Source organism: Musa acuminata, chromosome BXJ3-9 (genome assembly GCF_036884655.1).
Source record: "Musa acuminata AAA Group cultivar baxijiao chromosome BXJ3-9, Cavendish_Baxijiao_AAA, whole genome shotgun sequence".
Lineage (NCBI taxonomy): Eukaryota > Viridiplantae > Streptophyta > Magnoliopsida > Zingiberales > Musaceae > Musa > Musa acuminata.
This window is the reverse complement of record NC_088357.1, coordinates 45,981,788-46,005,827: the sequence shown is the minus strand read 5'-3', so window position 1 is coordinate 46,005,827 and position 24,040 is coordinate 45,981,788. Positions and strand designations below refer to the sequence as shown.

The following is a 24,040-nucleotide window of genomic DNA, read 5'->3' as shown; positions in this document are numbered from 1 at the left end:
CCCAACGCCAAATTAAGGCAGAAGCAACCAACGGAGAGAGAGAGGCCGGTTGGGATATCCAATTCCATCGTTCATGATGATGGGGAACGTCGGTGATGGCTGGAATCGGGGGATAACGTATTGGCTGGCGGAACAGCCGGCCATCGTGGGGTTCCGGTGGAGCCACGTTTACGCCTGGGGCGCCACCTGGTCCTTCCTCGTCTCCTCCCTCGCCGCATACGCCGCCCTAGCCCTCGCCCTCGACCTCTTCCTCCGCCTCTTCCGCCGGAGTCGGCCAATCCCCTTGGGGCCCCTTCCCGCCCTCCACTCCCTCGCCATGGCCCTGGCCTCCGCCGCCATCTTCCTCGGCCTCCTCATCTCCGCCGCTGCCGAGATCCGCGACGCCCGCTGGTGGTGGCGCGGCCGCTTCCGCACCACCGCGTTCGAATGGCTCCTCTGCTTCCCCCTCGGCACCCGCCCCTCCGGTCGCGTCTTCTTCTGGTCCTACGCCTTCTACCTCTCCCGCTTCCTCCACCTCCTCCGCACCTTCCTCTTGATCCTCCGCCGCCGCCGCGGCGCCCTGCCCAGCGTCTTCCGCCACTCCGCCCTCGTCTGCATGTCCTTCCTCTGGCTCGAGTTCTCCCAGTCCTTCCAGGTCGTCGCCATCCTCTCCGCCACCCTCGTCCACGCTGTCGTCTTCAGCTACCGCTTTTGGGTCGGTGTCGGTCTCCCCGCGGCCGCCCGGAGCGGGGCGATCCTCGTGCTCGCCTGCCAGGTGGCGCTGACCGGCTGCAACGCGGTGTGCCACCTGGGGTTCCTCCTGCTCCACTTCGCCAAGGGCGGGTGCAACGGCATCGGCGCCTGGGTCGTCAACTCGGTTCTCAACGCCGCGCTGCTGCTCCTCTTCGTCGACTGCTACGTCAAGACGGTGGTCAGGAGAAAGAAAGGCGAAAGCTTGGAGGATGACAACGGCAGCAGCCACCATTTCGGTGGCCATCATCATCACTATCAGAACAAAGCTGAATTCTTTGAGGCGAAGAAGGAGCAATGAATCATTTAGCGATCTAACGAAGAAAAAAGAAGGGGGAGGACTTGATTCAGCCTCAGTAAGTTCTCTCCTCTGTATAGATTAAAATCTTCTTTTGTAACCAAAGAATTAGAGTTCAGATATATGATCATAATAATTGTAGGGGAAGAAACAAAATTATCCCCTTTTAGTGTATATTCAACAAGTACATCAAAATGAGTTCCATGAAGGAGAGCACTTGATTCTGCTCCACTTGGTTCTATCTGTATACAGATCAAATAAAAAATTCTTCTTGAATCTTTTTTGTGCTTTTTCAACCTAAGGATTATAATTTTATAGAATTTTGAGGGGAAAAAACACAAATTGATCAATTCAATTGTGGATTCCTGTGGCCATACTGATGCAAAGTGCCCCAAAATCACTGTTGTTTTTTTCTCTCTATATTTCTTGCTTTCTACCTAATTGGAATCAATCCTCTGATTTCATCAATGTGTGTGGATGACATCTTTATTTTGCAGTAAACAAAAGAATTTGCCCCTGCAAATACTACAACTGTAGAAGCATCTCACTCTTCGAGTTTTTTTGGTCAGCTAAGCTATTAGTGTCTTCCCAGATGGATCCAAACTTGGGGCTCTTTTTGCTGTACTTGTAAGCAACTTGTTCTGCAACCTTGAGTACCATAGTCGGTGGCATGCCTCTTCTTCCACTCCTCTGCTTCGTCTGGAAGAAAAGATGAGACTCCAGAATGTAAACAATTTTGCAGAGAGAGAGAGATATAGAGAGAGAGAGAGAGAGAGAGCAACAAAAATCTTCCGTTGCATGTAATAACTCTCATGTTCTTTTTGCTTTAATGCACCCACATACCCACACATCTATCTATCTACAAGAACAACCTTTTCGGTTCAGTTCCAACAGTTTACTTGCAGCATTTAATGGTGGGAGGCCATTGGGACCAACTCGAGCACAAGATAGGTAACAACAGAGAGGCTAATAATACTTTAAGCTTCTCCATCACATATTTTTCTTGGCAACTCTGTGACAGGCAAATAAAACAAAATCTGAAGCATAAATGACTGTTTTTGCCTCTTGTTTTCTCTGTGTTTCTTCCTCTTCTCTTCTGTATCACATCTTGTCTTTTCTTTTGATTAATTGATGGACCAGCTACCTCATCCTTCCCTAAGAAAACCTGACATATGTGTATACTTAATGGTGTCCGCATACAGTGAAATCTACTAGAAATTTGATCTTCTCCATTCTGGAGGACAAGAAAGGAGTCTTCAGGACAGAATAAAGTTGACCTTCTAGACCAACACCAACTCAGCTGTGGAATAAACCATGTAATGGAAGCAAAGGTTGAGGGAGTCAAAGACGCCAATATTGACCATTGTGCACCCAGTCACAGATTCTTAAGCGTAAAGGCCTTCCCATTGTGTGAAGTTTGGGGGATGCATTTGTCTTTTCCAGTGAGAAAAGAGATTCTTTGAATTCTTTCATGTTCAGAAACCTCTTTCCCCTTAGATTTCGATTCCATCAATGGCTATTGTGATTTTAGCACTGTATGGATTTCATCCATCTCAGTTAAACCATTGATTGAGTTGAATGGTGATTCACTTGTTCATGCCTACTCATTATAATGAGATGGAAGCTGTCGACTTGCAGCAGAGTAAGGAAAGAAGAAGACTCCCGTTCTTCCAAAGAAGTTCCTTCTCACTCAGCTCAACGCCGTCGAACAACACTAAATCTTCCTGGAGATTGTTTCACCTGAGTTTGGTTGTGTTTTGTGCTCTGACGAACAGAGCGATGGTTGTTTCAGACTGCTTGGTTGATAATGTAAATTAAAATCATGTCTTATCTACAAGCTTAAGATCTTAGATATAATGAATGATATGATCTTAGAATATAAATTAAAATCACGTTATGAAGGTGATTGCTTCGAGACATTAGTCATTGCATCCCTGTTTGGGCGAAAGCATCAAACAAAACCACCACATCTTCGTCTACATTCTAGCCGAACTTTAGCCAAAGCATTCGAGAAAAGGCACAGATCAAAGCACAACCTAATCCCTTCTCCTAATCAACCATTCTTACAGATCCAATATATACACAGGCAACCTCGTCCTTGGCCATCACACAAACGACCTCGCCCTCCTCTTTGCTCCCGCTACACAGCTCCTGCTCCTCCTCGCGAACGCCAAGCTCGACCCGACCTCGACGTCGTCATCGAAGCTGAGACACGGCTTGTCCTCGTCGATCCTTCCGATGGCCATGCTTTGGCTCTTGCGCACCGCCGGCTTCGGCGCCGCCCGACGAGGCAACGTGCGGGCCCGGGCCAGCGACGCAGCCCGTATCAGCTCCCTGAGGTCGTCGTCGTCGCCCGCGATCGCCCTCGCCGGCGGGAAGCTGTAGTTTGTCGATGCCATCGCCGGGTACGCCATCGCCGCACCATGCTGCATGTGGTCAGCGAAGGCGTTGAGGCCGCGCACGTACATGTCGCGCGCCCGGCACAGCATTCGGAGCGGCGCCTTCATGCAGCGCCCGAGCCGGCTCGACGTGCCCATGACTGAAAGCTCTTGTTACACAACTGTAGAAGACGAGAGAGTGGAAGAAGTAAGAGAGAGCATAGAAAGAGTAGGGGCATGAAGTGGTTGGATTAATATAGAAAAGAGGAGGCTCTTTGTGTCGGATCAAGACAGGTTTTGAGGATTCCTTTTGGATGTGAAGGGATGAGGATAAGCACGAACGAGTTGGCGGGATTCGAAAGAGCAGTACCCCAAACCACGGCTTCCGAAAAGCCACACCGACTCATCGCCGCCCCCAGTTTTGCAAGCTACAGCTCCACTTTAGTACAATATAGATAACATTGTGGGTGAGGAAGAGAAGCTTTCAGAACCCAAAAATCAACGATTCTCTCGTGATTTAACTCCAAATCAAAATTCTCTAGATTTATTACCCTCTCAAGTAATATATCTCTCTCATCAGAGGCTTTATCTCCGTCACATTTTTGTGGAGCTAAGATGAGATTACCACACAGAAAAGAAGAGACTTCTGTGACGCTACGCTCAATTACAGGCGTCGCTCCCACACTGCGAGCCATTAACTATTGTTGACTACTAGGAAGAGACCATATGATATGCTGACGGTGATTCTTTCACTTGAAGAGGTCGAAATGCCATGGCCGGATGTGTTGCAATGAGGAGATGGCGATACGTAGCTTGACATAAGCCATGTATTATTATGAGTTCATCTCGTGTTATTCTGGAAGATCGAAAAGTCGAGTCATTGTTTGCGTGGTCATCATCAAAAAAGGTGGGAAGAAATAATTGACCGTCAGTGATGTGGCACTTTGACGATGCATGACGTGGGGACTCGGCAGTCTTGCTATGACCGTCGCCGCCGCCGCCGCCGCGGCGCTTACGTGATCGGGTCAGCGCCGATGCACCTCGTGACGGTGATCTCTCAGCTTTCTCCGTCCACACCACCTGATCCATCTCTTTCCAACATTGGCCGCGCAGCGACCTTCTCTTCTGGAATCACTACCCACCTCCCCGGAGAAGACGCGGCAAAGCCGTGGGAGAAGCCCATCCCACCGCCGCCACTGGCGCACGCGAAGGTTTACAGGGTCCAGTGCTGCACATACGCCTCGGCAGTACTGCCGCAAAGCTCAGCCCAGAATCCAATGGTCGTCATATGGGCTGAGCAGCCCATTGACCGAAACCATGGCTTAACACAACAAGAAGATGACCTTTACGGTTTCAACGGCGTGGTCAGCGCCAATTTTGCATGATCCATAGTGGATGCTTTATGTGGAGTATTTACCAGTAAATAAAATATAGATAAATAAATATATCTTTTATCAGTGTTCATAAATGATAAAATAAATGAATAAATATGATTTGGATGGAGAATAAAATGAGAAAAAATTATTTAAGATAAGATGACTATGTTATAAAGAGATCTATATAATTATGCCAAGACAAGAAAAGGAAGGCCAAGAATTTTACTAAAATAATATAAATAAAAAATTATTTTCTCTTTTTATTCGACCCTAAATAGATAAAATTTTTGAAACGTCCTTAGAATTTTGGACATTGGTGCTAATTGAGCCAAACTCCCAATTGTTTTATACGGACGCCATCAAATTAGCTAGATATAGTGTATCCCTCTGAGAAGTTTGTGTTTTAGGGATGCATGATAGCCATTGAAATTGTGAATTATTGATATGTGACGATTGAGCGAAATACCAAGTTCGATCAATTGTTGCTTATTCACCGTAGATAGATTTGGTATCATTTCAAGGTACATTTTTGTTGAATCTCGTATTTTGATGATGAAACTACTTGATATATGTTTATGATTTAATCTGCGTTTTGAGTGACGCAGGATGCTTTGATCAGGATGAGACAATTAAAGCAGGAAAATCATGTTGTGCCGGAGGAACATGTCAGAAGATTGGACGTCGGGCCGGTGGATCGGTCGACGTATCGACAGAAGGCTTCGGGCCGTGGACTCGGGCATCGGGCCAAGTAGAGCGGGTATTGTGCCAAGGATATCGGAGTTGCGGAGTCAACTGGCCGATTGGGCAATAGGCCGCAGGAGAGGACGATGCGCCGAAGAATCAGACGAAGCGTCGAGGGACCAATGACATGCCGGACAACTTGGTTAATTGCTTAGGATTAATTGTCTCGATCGAAGTTTTGTTTTAAGTGTGCAGGATTAACTACGATGAAAGATAGACAAGCAGCAGGAGTTGCGCCGGAGTCAAGTTCATGATCACGTTGGGAGTTCGAGAGTTCGACGGAAGTACGGACGGTCGTCGGAGGTTCTGCGAGAACAGATCCGAGAAGTCCAGAAGCTTGCCAAGCGAAGCTCGTCGGAACTCACCAAGTGGATCGTCGCAAAGTCCAGGAGTTTGCCGGAAGTCCGCAGAAGCATCACCGAGGGTTCATCGGATGATCGACGGAAGTTCGCCGGAAACTCGCCGGAAGAAGCGATTGACGTACCGAAGCAAAGCTGCAGAAATTGTCTTAGATTTAATCGTAGTTAGCACGGTGATTAAGTTAGAAATGGGAGGTGATCCCATTAGCTTAATCCTGGAGCAATTGGGCCCCTGAAGAACTCAAGTTGGGTCGAATGGTTCAACCCATTCGAACCCAAGTAGCTGTGGGAGGTGCAACCGCCCAGGCAGGGAGGTGCCACCGCCCAGGCTAAGTCTCCCAGCGAGACTGGGCGGTGCAACCGCCCCAGCCAAGAGGTGCAACCGCCCAGGGCTCAGTCTCCAAGCGAGACTGGGCGGTGCAACCTCCTCTGTCGAGAGGTAGCACCGCCAGAGCTCAAGTTCCGAGCTCTGGCAGGCGATGCAACCACCGAGCTCGGTCTTCGAGCTCTAGCAGAGAGCTGCAACCTCTCTGGACAGGAGATGCACCGCCTGAGCTCGGTCTTCGAGCTCTGGCAGAGTGGTGCAACCACCTCTGGCAGAGAGGTGCAACCACCTCTGGCAGAGAAGAGAAACTTCTCTGGTCAGGAGATGCACCGCCTGAGCTCGGTCTTCGAGCTCTGGCAGGAAGGTGCAACCACCCCTGACAGAGAAGGTGGAACCGTCCGAGCTCAGTCTTCGAGCTCTGCCAGGCGGTGCCACCTCTCCAGTCGAGAGGTGCAACCGCCTGAGCTCAGACTTCGAGCTCTGCCAGGCGGTGCCACCTCTCCAGTCAAGAGGTGCAACCGCCTGATCCCGGAATTCCGGGATTTGATCGTTTTGAGCTCGAAATTTGAATTGGGTTGGGGCCTATAAATACCCCACCCATTCAGCACTGAAAAGATATAGACCTACACCGAAATCTTGATCTTTTCTGTGATTCTAAGAGCTCAAAAGTGTTGTAAAGCCTTTAAGTCTCCTCCTTCTGTTCTTCAAGTTTTCAGTTGTAAAGTGAGGAGAGAAAGGTCTGTAAAGGTTGTCTCCTGAGCCTGTTAAAAGGAGAGAAACTGTAAAAGGGCAGTTTGGCCTTCGCCCATTGAAGGAAGGCCCCTAGTTGACGTCGGCAACCTCGTCGGTGGAGGAAGCCAAAAGTGGAGTAGGTCAAGGCTGACCGAACCACTCTAAATCTCTAGTTTGCGTTTATTTTTGAGCACTTTATCATTACTGCAAACCTCCTCCATTACTACTGCTCTCTACACTTTTACGAACAAATTCCGTGCAGTTTACGTTTACGTCTTGATTTCATTTACAACTGCAAACTGTCTTCTGCGCTTTTACGAACAAGGTTCTGTGCAGTTTACGTTTACGTCTTGATTTCATTTAGAACTACAAACTGTCATCTGCGTTTAGACACAAACTGCATTTAGACGTAAACTGCGCTTAGACGCAAACTGCGTTTAGACGCAAACTGCGTTTAGACGTAAACTACGCTTAGACGCAAACTGCGTTTAGACGCAAACTGCGTTTAGACGTAAATTGCGCTTAGACACAAACTGTGTTTAGACGCAAACTGCGCTTAGACGCAAACTGTGTTTAGACGAAAACTATGCTTAGACGCAATCTGCGCTTAGACGCAAACTGCACTTAGATACAAACTGTGAATCAGCTTTTGCATCATAATAGTTTCTATCGAACGAACGCAGCTTTCGGTTTTAATCGCTGTAAAATTTCCGCTGCACTAATTCACCCCCCCCTCTTAGTGCTCTCGATCCTAACAATTGGTATCAGAGCGGGGTATTTCTCATTTCGGATTTACACCCGAGAGAAATGGCTCTTCAAGAGGGCTTATCGGTTGTTCGTCCACCGTTCTTTAACGGATTGGACTACACTTATTGGAAAACTCGAATGAGAGTTTTCTTGATTTCTCTGAATCTGGATTTATGGAATATTATTGAAAATGGTTTTCAACTTCCCTCCAAACCGATGAACGAATGGTCGGATTTGGAGAAGAAGTATTTTTCTTTAAACGCAAAGGCTATGAATGCCTTATTTTGCGCTTTGGACAAAAATGAGTTCAATCGGGTTTCTTTGTGCGAAACGGCTTTCGATATTTGGCGCACTCTTGAAATCACGCACGAGGGAACTAGTAGAGTCAAAGACTCGAAAGTTAATATTTTACTGCATGATTTCGAGCTTTTTCATATGAAACCAAGCGAAACCGTTGTTGACATGTACACCCGTTTTACGGATGTCGTCAATGGTTTAAAATCACTTGGTAAAAGCTTTTCGGATTTTGAACTCGTTAACAAAGTTTTGCGCTCACTTTCTAAAACTTGGGATTCAAAAGTAACTGCTATTCAAGAATCAAAAAACTTGAACCAATTTCCACTTGAAGAACTAATTGGTTCATTGATCACATATGAAATGACGTGCAATGCACGTGAAGAACTTGAGAACCACCTTCCAAAGAACAGGAAGGATTTGGGACATAGAACATTTGAAGACCACTCGAGCTTAAGCTCAAGTGATGGTGAACTTAAACTACAAATGAAACAAAAATTAAAAAGTAAAAAGAACGGAACTACTTGCTTTGAACGCAAGAAGAAGAACAAAAACTGGGATGAATCGAGCTCCTCCGAAAACGAGGAGAAAATCAAAGGCGAGGTGGCAAACTACGCCTTTACGCCTTTCGACGCTAAGGTAATCAAAATGCCTTTAATTTACTTCGAAATTACATGATGTTCTTCATGATGCATTTTTCTTTTTCTTTAAATTTTCTTGAAAATTACATTTTTAATAATTTAATAATGTAAATGCAAAAATATGAATTGATATATTTGCTATCACTAATGGTTGCTATTACTGATGTTGATATGTTTGCTATCACTGATATTGATATGGTTGCTATCACTGATGCTGATATGTTTGCTATCACTAATGATGATATGGTTGCTATCACTGATGCTATGATTAGGCCATACTTGCATCACTAAGAAATATATGATTGCTATCATTGCTATATGCCCTGTATCAAGATATCAAACAAAAATTTGCATCGTACGAGCTGATATCTTACCATGTGATGCAATGCTACACTTAAATATTCGAAATGTGTACATCATGAAATGATATCAAAATCTCGCTTCACAGTTTTACATGTCGATATCATGCCATATGATGAAATACAAGTGATAAATTCATTTATGATATCTTGTAAATCACTTGACTTATGAATGAGTTTTTTTTTTTTTTATGTGTTAAAAGAATCACTTAAAAAGAAAATGCTTTTCCCATCTTATCGAGATTAATGATTTCATGATATTGTGTGAATCTCGAAATTGATTTTGATGAAATAGTAATAACGTTATTCATGTTATGAATCTTAAAAAAGATAATATGCTTCATGTAATAATATGAATACATGAAACACTTATGATATTCCGTGTATTCATAAAATATTTATCTCATCACCCAATTATTTCTTTTCAATATTCCTCAAGTGATGATATGAATGCATGAGATATTCATGAATTTATTTTGATGTATGCAAATGAGAAGTTTCGATCATGCATGGTAGGATGCAATGTGACAAATTAAGACCATGATGATTTGAAATATTGATGATTTGGAATCATGCATATAATAATGAGTTTATATGTTTTGAAAATGTGCATGTTTTAATTTGAAAATATAATGATGCACAAATGAGATTGATACTAACCTTTGTCATGATTTTAAAAAATTGATGTAAAGGATTTTTCCCTTCATTTTGACAATGACAAAAGGGGAGATAGCTAGCTTGCACAATTCAAGAAGAAAGCAAAAATTACACTTCTCAAAAGAGAAGAAATTGCTATCTTGAACATCACCAAGAAGTGCTATCTTGCAAATCTCAAGACACACAAATGCAATCATGCAAAATTTGTAATTTTGCACATCATTAAAATTTATGATGCTTTGGTGATTATGCATGTTCTAAAATGTTATAAGATTCACTAGCTTGCACAAGTCAAGAAGATGCAAAAACTTGATTGCTAACTTGCTTATTTCAAGAAGCAAAAATTGTCTTCTTGAAAATCACTATCTTGAATATCTCAAGAAGCAAGACTTGCAACCTGCACATTACAATAGGAAGCAATAATCATGAGCCTACACAAGAAAGTTATCTTGCATTTGCTTTCGAAGTTTTTGCTAGCCTGTATATTGCGAAACTTGTATATCGTAAAAATTGCTAGCTTGTAGTCTAAAGAGAAGCGAAAAGTTGCTATCTCAAAAGAAGCATATGTGCTATCTTGCCTATCTCAAGAGGCAAAAATGCTAACTTGCACATCTAGCAAAACTTGACAAATTTGCATATCTCAAGAAGCAAGAGTTGCTTTCTTGAACATCTCAAAACTGCTAGCTTGCATGTTCTAAAAGTGCTATCTTGTATGCTGTAAAACTTGCATATCTAAAACTTGATAGCCTGAATATTCTAAGCATGATGTAACATTTGCTAAATTTTTTGGCTTCAAAACTGCATGATGATAAAACTTGATAATATGTTTTTCATGCAATAAGTTGAACCAATATCACAAACACTTGATTGTGGTACTTCTCCTTTTTGTTGATGACAAAGGGGGAGAAGTATGTTGATGACATGACATGTGATGCATAAGTTTATGCATATGTTCATGTTGACGTGTTGCAAGTATTCATGATGAATATTGCAATGACTTGAATTCAGTTTGAATTCAAGGTTCTATCAATATGGCATATTGATAGGGGGAGTTTGTTTAAACTCCGGGAGTTAAGTTTAACTCCGTCATCAAGTGGTTGTCATCATCAAAAAGGGGGAGATTGTTGAATCTCGTATTTTGATGATGAAACTACTTGATATATGTTTATGATTTAATCTGCGTTTTGAGTGACGCAGGATGCTTTGATCAGGATGAGACAATTAAAGCAGGAAAATCATGTTGTGCCGGAGGAACATGTCAGAAGATTGGACGTCGGGCCGGTGGATCGGTCGACGTATCGACAGAAGGCTTCGGGCCGTGGACTCGGGCATCGGGCCAAGTAGAGCGGGTATTGTGCCAAGGATATCGGAGTTGCGGAGTCAACTGGCCGATTGGGCAATAGGCCGCAGGAGAGGACGATGCGCCGAAGAATCAGACGAAGCGTCGAGGGACCAATGACATGCCGGACAACTTGGTTAATTGCTTAGGATTAATTGTCTCGATCGAAGTTTTGTTTTAAGTGTGCAGGATTAACTACGATGAAAGATAGACAAGCAGCAGGAGTTGCGCCGGAGTCAAGTTCATGATCACGTTGGGAGTTCGAGAGTTCGACGGAAGTACGGACGGTCGTCGGAGGTTCTGCGAGAACAGATCCGAGAAGTCCAGAAGCTTGCCAAGCGAAGCTCGTCGGAACTCGCCAAGTGGATCGTCGCAAAGTCCAGGAGTTTGCCGGAAGTCCGCAGAAGCATCACCGAGGGTTCATCGGATGATCGACGGAAGTTCGCCGGAAACTCGTCGGAAGAAGCGATTGACGTACCGAAGCAAAGCTGCAGAAATTGTCTTAGATTTAATCGTAGTTAGCACGGTGATTAAGTTAGAAATGGGAGGTGATCCCATTAGCTTAATCCTGGAGCAATTGGGCCCCTGAAGAACTCAAGTTGGGTCGAATGGTTCAACCCATTCGAACCCAAGTAGCTGTGGGAGGTGCAACCGCCCAGGCAGGGAGGTGCCACCGCCCAGGCTAAGTCTCCCAGCGAGACTGGGCGGTGCAACCGCCCCAGCCAAGAGGTGCAACCGCCCAGGGCTCAGTCTCCAAGCGAGACTGGGCGGTGCAACCTCCTCTGTCGAGAGGTAGCACCGCCAGAGCTCAAGTTCCGAGCTCTGGCAGGCGATGCAACCACCGAGCTCGATCTTCGAGCTCTAGCAGAGAGCTGCAACCTCTCTGGACAGGAGATGCACCGCCTGAGCTCGGTCTTCGAGCTCTGGCAGAGAGGTGCAACCACCTCTGGCAGAGAGGTGCAACCACCTCTGGCAGAGAAGAGAAACTTCTCTGGTCAGGAGATGCACCGCTTGAGCTCGGTCTTCGAGCTCTGGCAGGAAGGTGCAACCACCCCTGACAGAGAAGGTGGAACCGTCCGAGCTCAGTCTTCGAGCTCTGCCAGGCGGTGCCACCTCTCCAGTCGAGAGGTGCAACCGCCTGAGCTCAGACTTCGAGCTCTGCCAGGCGGTGCCACCTCTCCAGTCAAGAGGTGCAACCGCCTGATCCCGGAATTCCGGGATTTGATCGTTTTGAGCTCGAAATTTGAATTGGGTTGGGGCCTATAAATACCCCACCCATTCAGCACTGAAAAGATATAGACCTACACCGAAATCTTGATCTTTTCTGTGATTCTAAGAGCTCAAAAGTGTTGTAAAGCCTTTAAGTCTCCTCCTTCTGTTCTTCAAGTTTTCAGTTGTAAAGTGAGGAGAGAAAGGTCTGTAAAGGTTGTCTCCTGAGCCTGTTAAAAGGAGAGAAACTGTAAAAGGGCAGTTTGGCCTTCGCCCATTGAAGGAAGGCCCCTAGTTGACGTCGGCAACCTCGTCGGTGGAGGAAGCCAAAAGTGGAGTAGGTCAAGGCTGACCGAACCACTCTAAATCTCTGGTTTGCGTTTATTTTTGAGCACTTTATCATTACTGCAAACCTCCTCCATTACTACTGCTCTCTACACTTTTACGAACGAATTCCGTGCAGTTTACGTTTACGTCTTGATTTCATTTACAACTGCAAACTGTCTTCTGCGCTTTTACGAACAAGGTTCTGTGCAGTTTACGTTTACGTCTTGATTTCATTTAGAACTACAAACTGTCATCTGCGTTTAGACACAAACTGCATTTAGACGTAAACTGCGCTTAGACACAAACTGCGTTTAGACGCAAACTGCGTTTAGACGTAAACTGCGCTTAGACGCAAACTGCGTTTAGACGCAAACTGCGTTTAGACGTAAACTGCGTTTAGACGTAAATTGCGCTTAGACGCAAACTGTGTTTAGACGCAAACTGCGCTTAGACGCAAACTGTGTTTAGACGAAAACTATGCTTAGACGCAATCTGCGCTTAGACGCAAACTGCACTTAGATACAAACTGTGAATCAGCTTTTGCATCATAATAGTTTCTATCGAACGAACGCAGCTTTCGGTTTTAATCACTGTAAAATTTCCGCTGCACTAATTCACCCCCCCCTCTTAGTGCTCTCGATCCTAACAACTTTAACGTCGTCGAAGTCTTTGCATAAGCGGTTAACGTCGGGGGATGTTCCCGACCCGATCTCTCCGATGGTAAAATCAATTGAAAGGTAAAAATAGTAGATGTGCTTATACTTTTAAGCTTTGGGATTGACTTTTATACTTGAGTGGTTGATAGAGTGTGGTCGGTAGTTTGTCAAAGAACTCCTCGTGTCGTCCAAGGGTTCATTTATGTTGATGACTTGTGAACACATCTATCTAAGGGTAACATTAGGGAAGGACGATTGTGAGAGCGTCGTTTATCAGAACTAGAGCCTATCTGGGATAAGTAAGGGATGATCCCCAATTCCAGAGATTAATGCCCTAGGATTAATGTCACTTGAAATGGTCCCCAGTATCGAAAAGGGGGATAGGACAATGTCGCTTAAGATTAGTGTCTCATACAGTTCGCTTCTTAAAATCATGGCGGGTGACAGATCGCTTGCGATAGGTGACGCAAATGAAAGAGGAAATCGGGGGATGAGTTTTGTCGTCGAGGAATAATACACACTGCGACTGACTTGTGTGACCCTCCCAGAAATCAAGATAGACAGGAGCCAAAAATCGTGCTCCAATCGATGACATAAGAGAGCATAGATTTTTTTTCATGCATGTCAATTAGCAATATAATATTTACATCATTACTTTCCATATCAATATTAAAGCATCATATCCAATCTCATCAAACTCATATATATATATATATATATATATATATATATATATATATATATATATATATATATATATGAAAGCATGAGAAAAGATGGACGAGAAGTATTTGAACTCTCCATCAAAAGATATGGGCAGACACAATAAAACACTTGCACTACTGATAGTCTTACACGTATATTTATATCAAACTATGTAGAACCCTCCTTATTCGTCTACATATCTTGTTTATATATCATATCATTCATGATTTATATCTTTTATATTTGGAACACCAAGCCATACTGCTTCATCACACACCACTCGTACATGAGATCAGCATACGTATACATAATACTGACGTTATGACGTATAGAGGGCGGAATGTGAGGAGAAAAGCGTCAGCAGTAGGCGACGCAGTGCTTCTTGCAGTCCATGGTGCAGCCTCCGCCACCACCGCCGCCGCCACCACCCTTGCCGTAGTGGCTGTAGGACGTGAAGCAACTGGCGGGGCACGTCAACTTCTTCTTGTAGCACGGCCCCTTGTCGGAGCACACCACCGAGGGCAGGACCACGCCGTCGTGGCCATACCCGCCTCCGGGCCCGCCGTATCCCGCGCCCCACCCGCCGCCGAACCCTCCTGGCATGTTGAACCCCCCGCCGGGTCCGAAGAACCCGCCGGGGTCGGCCCCGTACCCCGGGATGTAGGTGGCGGGGCCCGCGCTGTCCTTGGAGGATTCGGCCTTCTTCTTGTCAAGGTCGCGGCCAGCCACAGCGGCGGCCAGCAGTAGGGAGAAGAAAATGAGAGCGGTTGTCTTCATGGCTCGCCTTGTTTCTTTCTCTCCGTTGCTTCCCTTCTCCTTATCGTTGATACTCCTGTGTTTTGGATGAGCCTTTGGCTGGAAAGGGTTGGTTTTATTAAGCCAAGTAGTGGAAAGAGAGAGAAAGGGAGAGAGAGAGAGAGAGGTCGGCATGCCGTAATAAAGGAGCGGTGACTTCTGTGACCGCAAATATGCACTGTTCTTCTTTTCTCTCTCAAGAAATGATATTGATGCAATCATATTCACATGTTTAAGCTGTTCCCCTTACTGTTTGACGTACGAAAAAGAATACTTATCCCCTTACTGTTTGTTCTCTTGTGATCCATTTAAGCTTAGTTAAATGTTTATAGAAACAACAAGTTACATATTTTTGGGCAAATTATGATAATATTAGGCTAAATAATAAAGCCACCTTATAAAGAGTAATATTGGAGCAGACACCCGTCGGCACGTAACATTGCACCCAAGTCTCAACACTTCGCTGCCAACACATAGTGGCACCATCTATACATACCTATATATTATAGCCGACATGTCGTCTCTCTCGAGGAGGATGAAGAAAGCTAAAGCTAATCTCAAATGTTTAGCTCAGCCATGGGTTATCTTGTGTCGACATATGTCCCAGAATTCAAAGTAAATCTACTTCAGTTGCACTAAGCCTACCATCGTCTTTGCTTCTATCATGCATAAGGTTAATCCATGGCGTCGAAACAACATTGATCAGATCCGTGATCATTGGCTTTCCAACATAAAGGCCGGAAAGAAAGGATGAAGTCTTTTAGCTTTGAGCCTTAGCAGTTCACATTAATTTACATAAGACCTACACCTTTCTGGACTCCATTATTCCTCAGTTGTTCCTATCCACAAGAGGTAAGACGACGCCGACACCGGGACACCGGAATAAAGTGAAGGGCCATGAGAGTCCATGGCTTCCCACCTGCACTTCTTCTTGCCCACAAGGTGTTGCAGGAAGTCTTTCGGCTGTAGACCAGAATGAAAAGAGTGGTAGGCGCCCCACCCATCAGAGCATCACACCTCCTCAACTTTGAAGGTTTGGGAGGTGGATCATGTGAATTAGATGACTCTTCCTGCAACATTCTATAGTTCTTAAAATTAGTCAGATCAGAAAAATGTTATTATCATTATTTAGTTTAGAAATACAATAATGATAAGTTATAATATCACAATTATTTGATGGATCTTTTACTATCGAATTTAAATTTTTATTTATAATTTCTACTAAAATCCTTTTAATTTCTTCACTTTTCTTCATCTACTATTAATATTAATTATCTCATCTCACATATTGTCTAACCATAATACCTATATTTATATCATCCGAAATGATTCTTCATCATTTTTTTCTTTTATAATATATATTAATTATTCATGAATGAAAATATTTTTTTAATCTTTTCGAGTAACTCAATGTATCCACCTTAGTATTTTCTTCTCAGTGACATGAAAAGGTAGCAACTAAAATAAGATATTCTAATTTTTAGTCAAATTATTATAGAAAATAAGAGAATAACTAGAAATATCAAACTGTTGAGGATCATTAACACCTTCAATCATCACAACTAATACCTTTTACCAAGAAGAGTGTCATCAGGTCCATGTATAAGCCAACAAAAGCTTTGCTTCATGATAGCTGTTGCAGAAGTTCCATAATTATTTAATGACAAAAGCATTACCTATGGCTGATTTCAGATTTGATGGATAATGGTATTAAACTGCTGCAAATCAAAGCAGTGAATCTAATGAGTTCAGAACTCCTTTATGCTTCCTATCTATTTCATCCTAAGAGCTTGAATAACACTTACTAACTATAACATCAATATTTGTATGATAATAATTGATCTAAACATCACAGATCAATTTATCAAGCTTAATAAACAACTAAAGACAACCAATAACAACTGAGAGAGTATGTTTGAATTAAATTATGGCTTTTTGTAGTTGATTCAACAGTTCAATAATCCTTGTGGCCCATGGGAGAACTTAGATTCAACAGATTCATAAGAAGGGACATGACTTTAGAAAAGCTAATCCTGGGCATTTGAATGATGGTGGAACCCTTCAAGCATGATTATAGATGCCAAAGTAGGGCCTCCAAGATCATTAATCTTTGGCATCTGATTGGGATTCACATGAGCCTCCATTTGTGGATGGTGGCTCACAACATGCAAAGATGCCAAAGCAGGGCCACAAAGTGGTGCACAAGATTCTTCTGAAACTAGTCTCTTGGTCCATTAAAATGATTTGCTATTTAATTTGGTGAACTCAGCAACTTCAATTCTGTCACATATAAAAATAAGATCCATATCCTTTGTATATGTATTGCTGCAACATCATATATCTTGCTTTCCATGGTTTGCCAAACTTGGACTATCCAAATGTATCTGTTTTGGTATCTCTGCTGCATAGCAGACACTTGATATTCTGTTCTTGTACAATGTTTTATTTTCTTTTTTTTTTTGGATAAAAAATGTCTGAGAGAGAGAAGATTTGGAGGCAGCAGACGTGAGATCAGAGACATGGTTTATGAGGCTTTCTGCCTTTTCAAATTTCTTCCTCTCTTAAAAAGTGCATCATTAAGTGTGAAAGGATGCATGGTTCTGAATTGTGCTGAATTCTGCAACTCTGTTTGAAATTAATAGAAAAAATGCTTCCCAAATTAGATGCATGGATATTTTTGCTGTCGAAAAATTAACATTTTCACATAAGCAGATTTACTTAGACTTTGAGATTATTTGTTGCTTTACTAGCATTAAGAGTCCTTGTCAGTTCACTGAGTGAGTCCTGATCTTTATACACATCATTTTTCCTAGGTTTTCCAGGTGCTTACTGTAAAAACAATGTACAACCTATATGCCATGCTATTAAAAGTCTTTTTTCTTTCTGCTTTTAGTGTCAGCTTGGTTTACTGCTCTATTAGTTTCATATCTTGCATTATTATTAGCTTTGAGATTATTTTTTAGTACCTTTCTGAAATGGATACAATGAATACCATGTCAGTTCATACTATGGAAGGCTGAACTATAAACACATTTGGTGAATTCTGGGTATGTCATATAAGGATTTCCCAAGAGCAGATATCATGGCTGGACTGTTTGTGATCATGAGAAACTGTTCTTAGAAATAACATTATTGTGGTTTATATTTTCTTAAACAATCATTAGATTTCTTCATTTTGTTTTCTCATTATCTTTGTCAATCAGATAGTTTACACTTAGTTCTGAAAATTCACTCAAACTGAAATTAGAGGAGGAAATTCTCTGAATTAAAGAAAAAATCACAGGGGGAACAATGAGCAGAGCACTGCCATAGGAACACAATAGTTGCATGGTTGGTCATGTAGCCACAGTTGTTGTATAGGTAAAAATGGCAGAGGAACCTAACTGAAGCAAAGTCCAGTTGGTATGCATTTACTCTCTTGATTGTCCATGCACTCTTCCCTTGCTGTTCTCCCTGAACTCAACTTTCAGATGTTCCAAAGCACAGCCATGGCCATCTCCAACCATATATTTCTCTTAGACAATATATATAACCATTTAACAAAATAGATATTTTCTTTTTCAAAAGAAAATGCCACACATTTAAGGTTCTATTCTGATCTTTTAGTTTGTATTGAATCTTAGTCAATGACCTCACTCCCATAATGTATTTTTGCCAAGTTCACAATAGTTATATTTTCATGATCAAGTCTTGAAATCAGAAAACCTCATAGCACCTAATTGGTGATCGTCCCATAGTCAAACATATACTGATTTCACCTCTCCATTTGCTGCTAAATTCCGTTGACCTTTTAACAGTTCATCAAGAGAGATATAAGGCCAAGAATCTGATACAAGAACACTTTGGAGATGATGACCATTTCATTTGAGTCCCTTTCAAAGATCTTAAGATGACATCAAGAATGATGTCTACATTACCCTGTGGGTGTTATACTAAGTCTCCAATTGGATCATTTTAGTGTGAAATGAGAAATGATGCTATGTTTTAATATTTACATTCACATTGATATGCATCATCTCTAATTGCATAACTTGTCAATTAGTATAACAACATTGATGGCTCTCTTCATTTGTCCATTTGCTACCTTTCAGCTTCATCATTTATAATACATCTGTTCTTGTGAGGATTTCAATGGCTTAACCTGGTTAATTTTATTTTTTATAATACTTAGATCAGACAAATGTTTACCCTGATTAATTAATCTGGTCTTCTTTCGGTTCGTATTTTGTAATCCATAGATCAAATGTTCACCCTGATTATTTTTTATAATTTTATTTTTTATAATACTTAGATCAGACAAATGTTTACCCTGATTAATTATATATATATATATATATAATCCATAACTCAACTAATAATCTTGGTTGTAATTAAATCATCCACTTTGATACTAATTTTGGCATATAAATCTCAAAAAAAAAATGAAGAGTTAAAAATAATATTTCTAGAAGTGAATTGTTTTAGAAATGCATGCTCTAAAAATTTTGATATCTAACAAATTGGTAAAGTAAGAGATTAATCACCGGAAACAATTGCAACATCAATATTTGCGCATAAGAGTTAGGCAGAAGGAAGCTCAACATGCAGGGTGGCAGACAACAGGCAGCATGCTAAATGATATTTTCTGAGTTGCAAGCTTTCAGATTGTTGTTGAAAGCTTAGTGATTTCCTCGTTGAGAGTTCAGAGAGAGAGAGAGAGAGAGAGAGAGAGAGAGAGAGAGAGAGAGAGAGAGAGATTTATGTTTGCAGAAGCAGGCACAGGATGGTCACTGTTCTAAGTTCTGAGATGCTCACGGCAAGTACGAAGAACAAGGAGATACAGTGAAGAAGGTTGAGCTTAAATGGATACCGATCGATTTGATACTTGATATTGCATGCACCTGCATGATGTCAATCGATGATGTGCATATACTGCATATATCACTCAATCCATTGAAAAACCTATAACCATGTGAACAACAAAGGAACAGCAGGATGAGAAGTGATTTACATGGTCTCTCCAAACTTCCTAGAGAAGAAGAAGCCAAAGAAACCCAGACACTAGGAATCCCCACTCACGCAGCATAGTTGTAATCTATCCTACAAGTCCCTAATGGTGCTCCTGGGTGTAGATGTAGTCAGTGTGGGCAGCAAGGGTCCTCCTCACCAAGCATTCATCCTCCCCAGCTCCTTCACATCCTTCCATTCTCCCACCACCCATCTCCTTCTCAACAGCCTGCAATAATAATAATGATGATGCTGATGATAGAAACCTGTAACATGATGGAATGACTAGAATCAAAGAACAAGGTGTACCTGAAGACTGCTCTTCTTTGGATCCACTGGGTTTGGCCTGCCTGCATGAGTTAAGGACAACAGGAGGAGAGCAATGAACACAACAACCATGATCTTCTTGGACATGTTTTATGGTGATTTAGGAAGATTGGATAGGAGAGAGAGAAAGAGAGAGAGAGAGAGGAGAAGCTTCTGATGGATTTGGTGAGGAATGGTTGAATTGAGGGGGGGATTTAAATAGCATGGCCAGACACTGTTGGGATTTTTATCTTTGGTTTGGTTCAACAATTTCTTTCCTGCAATTAATTTGCTTGAACATGTGGCAGAAATGTCTGCCTTTTAGATGATTTGTGGCCACTGTGTTGGATAAGGTCAGCTGTAGAGACTATCATTCATTTGATATGTTCACACTTCACATCACATTACTAAAGAATAGATTATGCTCTACCAATACAGGATTTAGGAATGATCAACATGAACAATAAATATAAAAAATTTAATTTTATAACTCAGAATCGATTTATCAATTTATAAAGAAATAATCTTACCATCATCTCACATCATCAATCTCTAGAACATGCTATAAGTCTTCCAACAAGACAAACAAGAGAGGCTTTGGATTTATATCAACAGAAAACAGGGGCAGCATCTTGTTCTGCTCTCCTACAATCCACAAGTTATAATCCTGGATTCAGGTTGTGAAGGCTTGCATGACATGGGAGGTTGAAGCCTTAGTGCTTTGAATTCAGTGCAGAGCATTTGACTTTTCTTGCATGTTGACTTTCTGGAAGAGCACAATGTGCCACCAAATAATTTGAAGCCCAGAAACTATATTTCTAGATAACATTAGATGCCATAATCTGAGACTTTTAAGCAAGTTTGATCTCTTAAGTCTGCCAAAACCACAGCCTAATTTCATATTGAGCTAATAAATTCAATCAAAGCAGTCAATTTGAGTCACAAGTTGGGAACGCTGTGCCACACAAATCAAGTGACTTGTTTCAATCACAGCCGTCTATTTACCTGTGTAAGAGGACAGTAATGTCACTTCGCTATCAGGGATGATGGATCACCTGGTCTTGCTCCCGGATCACGTGATCATGGACCCATTTTGATAGGACACGTCCATATATATATATATATATATATATATATATATATATATATATATATATATATATATATATATATATATATATATATATATATATATATATATATATATATAATACATATGAGTAGACATAAACCGAAGTCCAAAACTATTTTGTATGCTGTAAAATAAATCATCAATAATTCTCTGTCAACTATAAAATAAATCCTACAAACACTTAAATAATTCTCTACTAAGTATTTATAAGACAACTATCCTTAATTTCTAAGGATTTTTTTTATCACATTTGAATTTTTTTTTTCTTTCATGAAATTTTATTCTCCAAACAATTTGGTTTGTTTTAAGGAAACTAAATACATATATAGTTAAAAAAATCATTTAGAAGAGATTTCTAGACACTTAAAAGTACATTGAATTTGATCAGTAATTATCCAGTTTAAGATTTTGGATTATTGTTGCTGGACTTCCACTAGATTAACTACTAATCAACATATAGTAAGCATTAATAGGCAAAGAAGCCGTGTGAGGTGAGAACAGCTCCACAAGTGGTGGAAGAGTTCCAGCATCACAAGCTTCAGAAAAAACATTGAAGTGAGAACAGATCCCAACATTTCAAATCGGACAGTTGATTGAGAGCTCCTTCATATATGAAGGGAGGTTGGCAGAGGTGGGGAAGAAGAGTTGCCGGTCATATAGAAATGAAATGCATGCATGCATGACACAGCACCATCTGTTCCTGATATCTGGCACAGAAACAAGAGTCAAAGTCCTCCCTCCACAACTGTCCATCTGCTCCATCACCATAACCCTTTTGATTAGGGCAGCATGGAGAAGTGTCTATCAGAAGCCTGCATTCGATCTGTGGTCACCGTCTGCAAACTGTGCTTGAGACAGTCTGCAGGTAGCAGCGGCTACGTACACCGCAACAAGGAGGAAGTGGTGGGCTCGTGGGAACGCGATCTTGGCTTTGAATTAGACTGACACTGATGTGGTGATCTGACGATGACAACGGCGGTGTATGGCGATGTGAAGCTTGCCTAGTTGGCTTGCTTTCGTCCTCCTGAATCAACGCGGGTTTCGGGGGGCGGTGCCTTGTGTTCTCATGTGCGGAAGTGAGAAGATGACAGGATGAGGTTTGGTGCTACTTGCTGCATGTTGAGGAGTTCATCATCCTTGAGCTGTTGGTACTCTTGTCCTTTGTGTGTTGAACTGCATTGCTGCATCTCTAGACGATTCGTCAAGCAAGTGGGAAGGATGTGATTAAGCATCTTTGGTGTGCTGAAGCGTAGAAGCAATATGGGTTACCTATCCAGGCAAGAGGTGTTCTGAAGATGGATAGCATAGAAGCAGTCCCATTTTGCTTGGGTTTTATGGGCCTTCATAGAAGCCATTGTTACGACCTCCATTATAGAAAAACCCATGTAGCTAAATTAAGCTAAATTAAATGAAAAATAAGGTCGGGCAAGTTCTCCGAAAACAAAAAATAAATCTCTTTTTTTTTTTAACTTCTTATTTTTTAAAGATGAGATTGTCTCTACCCTCCATTATGTTGCCTTCGCCCCATATTCATTGCTTCTATCATGGCAATCGAGACGAGCAATCTTTTTGGAGGGTGTCCAACTTGATAAAGGCTTCCAACACTACTGAAGGATGTGACGATGACTACATAAGAGGAGATGGAAAGAGGGCAAGTGCCAAGGGGTTAAGAAGCAAACGTGGCAACAATAAGTGATGGAGGTTTATTTACTAGCTAAGAAGTATCGTATATGGCTTGACACCTTCGATATTACGAGAAGGTCACACACACCTATGATGCTGCCATCAATCAATTCTATTTCCCTAAGGTTAGGACCAACTTCTTATGCCCTCGGTGGCTAGTGCAAGCAAAACATCCTTTAACTCTAGTGTTAGCATCGTTGAGTATTTTGTCTTACCTATGTATTGAGAATTGATTCATAGTAGTTATCTAGATAGTTATCATGTTCTAAGTAGCTATAGAACATGGGTAGTTATAGACCATCATCATGTTTTAAGAAGTGGGTCATGATCTATAAGTTATAGGGTAGTTTCTACACCTAACTCAATCATAGGTGACATGATGGAGTGAGGTAGTTACCTCTGGTTCCTATAAATAGGACCATAGTTCATGAAGTAAGATAGAGTGTGTGCACTTGGGAATATCTTATAAGTGTTCTTGTCTTACCTTTTATTTAAATACTACAACGATTTTTTTGATTAAAAGGATTCTTTTTTATTACATCGTAGCATTATGTTTTTATCGTTTTTCCTTGCTCCTCCATCCCCAACACTAAAAAACCCTTACGAGAGATCACTTACTTAGATCGTTACAACAGTAGCTATGAACTAAGAGCAAAAGTAAAGAGACAAGGGAGAGGATTTAGATAATGAGGCGATATGACGAAGGTGACAAGATGAGACAGAGGTCAACAATAATTTCATCTTTTAAAAAAATTATTCTAAAGAATAAACAAATAAAAGGACACTCTTGAGATAAAAAAAGCTAAAAGTTGCGACTCTAAATTTGCCCAATAAGGTTTCAAATACATTGTTTTTCCCTGCAAGTATCAATGGATATTGAGATAACCAACAAATTATATTATTTATTATTTTCTCTTATTGCGCAATCTCTTTGTACAGTATCATTACATGTATTCATCAATATAACTATGCTTTCAATAGAACATACCATCTCACCTATAACATCTATCATTCCGACCTGCATAAATCTTTCTCTCACACAATGGAACTTACAAAGTACTGCTGAAGAAGGTGATTCATGGAGCAAGAACCACAGGATCAGCACAACAGGTTCCCCATGGATTCCAAGCCTCTCATCACTCTCTCACTTCAGGAAGCTGTGACAGCCTCACAATGGCCTTCTCCCTAACTCCACTGCTACCCGTACAGGAGAACAACCCAATCAAACCATCTCTTTTCCTCCTCCTCGAACCCCTCCTCCCTTGC

The 24,040-nt window shown here is 41.8% G+C and overlaps 2 protein-coding genes and 1 pseudogene across 4 annotated transcripts; 1 reads left to right on the top strand and 2 right to left on the bottom strand.

Annotated features, from left to right (window-relative positions):
- On the top strand, positions 1-1,911 carry LOC135650177 (fatty acid elongase 3-like). 3 transcript variants are annotated; one of them, XM_065169374.1, is made up of 2 exons: positions 1-1,085; positions 1,620-1,911. In XM_065169374.1, the coding sequence occupies exon 1, from the start codon at positions 74-76 to the stop codon at positions 1,028-1,030; it is 957 nt and encodes a 318-aa protein (XP_065025446.1). In that variant the 5' UTR covers positions 1-73; the 3' UTR covers positions 1,031-1,085; positions 1,620-1,911. The 3 variants fall into 3 exon arrangements, with proteins under 3 accessions (XP_065025446.1, XP_065025445.1, XP_065025444.1); XM_065169373.1 differs by having other exon boundaries at positions 1,597-1,911; XM_065169372.1 differs by having other exon boundaries at positions 1,525-1,911.
- A 1,221-nt stretch (positions 1,912-3,132) lies between these two features.
- LOC135649108 (uncharacterized) lies at positions 3,133-3,564 on the bottom strand. Its single transcript, XM_065167217.1, has one exon. It carries the CDS (start codon positions 3,562-3,564, stop codon positions 3,133-3,135), a length of 432 nt encoding a protein of 143 aa, XP_065023289.1.
- Positions 3,565-13,986: 10,422 nt separating this feature from the next.
- Positions 13,987-16,517, bottom strand: LOC135650211 (uncharacterized; annotated as a pseudogene).
- Between the last annotated feature and the right edge of the window lie 7,523 nt (positions 16,518-24,040).